The 3,576-nt window shown below is 37.2% G+C and overlaps 1 protein-coding gene across 1 annotated transcript; it reads right to left on the bottom strand.

The window, feature by feature from the left end:
- Positions 1-813: 813 nt before the first annotated feature.
- Positions 814-3,149, bottom strand: LOC121264474 (putative kinase-like protein TMKL1). Its single transcript, XM_041167659.1, has 3 exons — positions 2,827-3,149; positions 2,150-2,664; positions 814-1,464 (listed from the first exon to the last, which is right to left on the bottom strand). The coding sequence occupies exons 2-3, from the start codon at positions 2,631-2,633 to the stop codon at positions 878-880; spliced, it is 1,071 nt and encodes a 356-aa protein (XP_041023593.1). The 5' UTR covers positions 2,634-2,664; positions 2,827-3,149; the 3' UTR covers positions 814-877.
- Positions 3,150-3,576: the final 427 nt, after the last annotated feature.

The raw sequence follows: 3,576 nt of genomic DNA, 5'->3' as shown, positions 1-3,576 counted from the left end.
CCTACTCATCAATTTCTACCATGCTATTCATATATACATACATACATATATATGGCTTACAACCGATCAATTGAGCTCCGACGTTGTTAATCACATGTACTTACGTACGTTTAATTGCTAAAAATCGCAGCTTGCCCAGGCTGAGCACCTTCAGTGGCTCCTGGGACGAATATTTTTTCTTTAATTAATGTTATCACTCGTTCAGGGTTTTAATACCCAAATGGCCTTATCATATACATCGAGTAATGTTAGATATAATTATAGAGTATGCAAACATCACACATTCTATTTGAAAAAAAGTAGAATCCACTATCGAAAAAATAAATTTATTTATTTTTATTATGTGAATATCATATTTATCTAATTTTTTTTCAATATGCACTCTATAACTGTATTTAACATTTTTCTTTTAAGCTTCACCTCGTATAATCACCCAGTACACTTTACAGGTCTAAGTACTTACGTAACTACAGGTATAAAAAATGGATACTTTTTCTCTTAAAAAAAAAAAAGGTGCCTCCACAGTTCAAAGAACCTGATGGAATCCATAATCTTGAGCTGCTGATGTTTTGACAATAAAACGTTCTGAAGTGTAGTCACCATTTCTATTTCTAGGATCCTTGTTGGGTGGCCAGTGACCAGAAAGTGCAACTTTTGCTTCAACTGATTAATCTTTCTCCATAAACATCAACATTCACCAATACTAGGATCCTTGTTGCACAGCCAAAATTTTCAACTATTCTGGATAGAAGTGTTACTCATTCATCATATATGCTTTACATATATACACAATCCCTTAGGTTTTAGAGGATCGATATGTATATGCAATGAGGTACCAGCAGTACCTAGTTGGATTCTCTACAAAATACCAAAGTTCTTATTTTCCTATATCTTCAAGCTTCCACATGACTTGCTTGATATTGGGCCTGACAAAATGAGAAGGAGAACAACAAGTCATAGCAAGCTGAAAGAATTTGAGAATGCGTTCTTCAGTAACCCGGCTCTCATCTTCATTGTTGTTGCTGAGAAGTATGTCTGGACGAAATAAGTCTCCGATCCTATGTCCAAGGACCGCGTTTCTCATGAAGTTAGGCAGAAAGAAATCATCCTCCTCAGAAGTTGGGTTCGGTTCCTTCCCTGAAAGCAGTTCAAGTAAGATTACCCCAAGGCTATAGATATCAGTCTCTTCGCTTGCATCTCTCATTTTGATTAACTCGGGAGCTTTGTAGCCCTCAGATGCTAAAGTTTCAAGCATTTCTTGGCCAGCAGTAGCATTCAGCAGAAGGTGAAGGCCAAAGTCTGAGATGTATGGTTGGTAATTGCAATCCAAAAGTATGTTTTTAGACTTGAGGTTTCCATGGATTATGGGCTTCTGGAATTCTGTATGGAGATATTCCAAACCCTTGGCTATACCAATTGAGATGCTATAAACGATGGCCCATTTGTGAGAGTCACCGTTTCCATCTGCCAACGCATTTGAAACAGAGTTGGTCTATTCAAAATGTTTGAAATTCAAAGGAAGAAAGACAGTGCAAAGTATGCAGGAAACCTTCTAAATCTAGTTGTTTGTTAAAATGCCGATAGTTCATGCAGACCAAATAGATTCCATCTGAACTGGGGCAAGGAGATTTCGTCAACCTGAACACAGACTAAAAATTGTAAATAAATGTGAATCTTTTTCCAGGACCCTCTGATTTGAAACTTGAGTCGGCCATTCGTTTTCAATCTGATAAAAGTGCTCCTATTTCACTTCCCTTTCCTTTGCCTAATCTAAATCAGGGATTGGAGCATTCCAATGGTTTAACAATCCTTTCAAAATTAAGTTTTGGTACCAAGATTAGTAAAGCATCTAATACAAAGAATTGTCAATGAATAACAAGATAAAATAACCAGTTTTCTGTACTGAGAAACCAAAAAAACTAGGAGAAAAAGGATTATGATGATAAGTTCTGCTGTTCTATACAGCATATTTAAGCGTAATTCAGCTAAGCAAAATTGTTGGATTATGGCTTCTGTTCCCTCATATCCCCTTAAAAGTTGCAGAAAAAGGAAGAACACTGTCATCCAAGTTTAGTTTCTTTTTCTTTCCATCATTTTCTCGAAAACCAATCAGAATATGAGATCATCACAACCCATATAGACAGATTACCTCGAATGAATTCGGCCAGATTGCCGCGCCTGTAAAACGGATGAACAAGAAGCTTCTCTCCCCTCAGCCCTGCATAGAATCCTAGAAGAGGCACCAAGTTGGGATGCCTTATGCATCCCAGAAGCTGAATCACATCAACAAATTCCTCACCTCTGGCACAGCAAACTGGCCTCAGAAACCTCAGCAGCCTCAACGTGGTGCTCTGCTGCATTAAGGCCTTATACAGCGTGCCATTGTTGGACTTCCCTACCACTTCGTCCGGAGCATCCAGAATGTCACTTATTGTCAGGTCCTGCCCACCATGGAAAGTCATCAAGTCCTCTATCCGAGCCTCAACTCCATATTTCTGGTCCATGTTTTCCATATCTTCACGACCATTTTTCACCGTTCTTTTGGGGTAAAACATGATGACAAGTATGAGAATTACCAACAAAGCTATTGAAGTTAGTCCAAGAACTAGTATGAGCATGTGGGTGTTCTTCATCCTACCAAAATCCTTCTTATTTTGCGTGAGACTAATGGGAAAAAAAAAAAAAAAACGAACGCATTAGTACATTCTTGGATTGTGAGAATGAGTAAGGAACAAGGAATTAAGATGTGGGTAAAAGGTGTCAGATCGGAAAATGACAGACAGAATGGAAATTCGATTCATTGTTGAGGGAAAAAGATTTTCATACAGCTGGAAATACAGGACCAGAAGAAGAAGATAGAATGGAATTTTGCAGGGGTACTGTGGAACCAAGATTCTTCCAAACTATCCGACGAAAAACATCGTCGTCAATGACTCAGTTAGTTAGCTACTTTGAGATCCAAGCTGGATGCGTGGCAATTACTTTTGCAGTTACGAGGTGAAAACAAAGACAGAGCAAATGTACGCTGGCTCAATGTAGTGAGACAGATCTGGGCATGTGATGTTTCATCCGATTAAACTGTTGTTTTTGTGTTTCTTTTTCTGTCTCAAATTTCTTCATTTTTTTTGGGTTTGTGGTAATTGGATCCATTGATGGATGCGTGTGCCTCTTCTTTATTGGATACTGCGGGATTAATACCTTCTTAATCACACAAACCTGACCCCACTTAAATGCTTGAATGCTCTCACGCTCTAACAGAATAATCATAACTACAAGTTAACAACCAACGGTTGTTGGTGGTAGTTGACTATTGTTTTCTCTGATTTTTTAATTGATATATTTATTTTACCATTTATTTAACAACTTATTAATATAATTAAAGAAATGATATTTCCAGTTTGTAATGTGCAGTCTCCATGTATTTTATTAAAAATAATAGATAAATTTAAGATACACGTGAAAAAATTATAAATTACATAAACAAATGAATCGTGATTAAAAGGCTGATGAATTACATTTCTTTATAAGTCTATATTACTTCATTACTGTGGTATTGGGCCTTATAATCATGGCACG

Source organism: Juglans microcarpa x Juglans regia, chromosome 5D (assembly GCF_004785595.1).
Source record: "Juglans microcarpa x Juglans regia isolate MS1-56 chromosome 5D, Jm3101_v1.0, whole genome shotgun sequence".
NCBI lineage: Eukaryota > Viridiplantae > Streptophyta > Magnoliopsida > Fagales > Juglandaceae > Juglans > Juglans microcarpa x Juglans regia.
The sequence above is the reverse complement of the archived record's forward strand: the minus strand, read 5'-3'. Positions and strand labels throughout refer to the sequence as shown.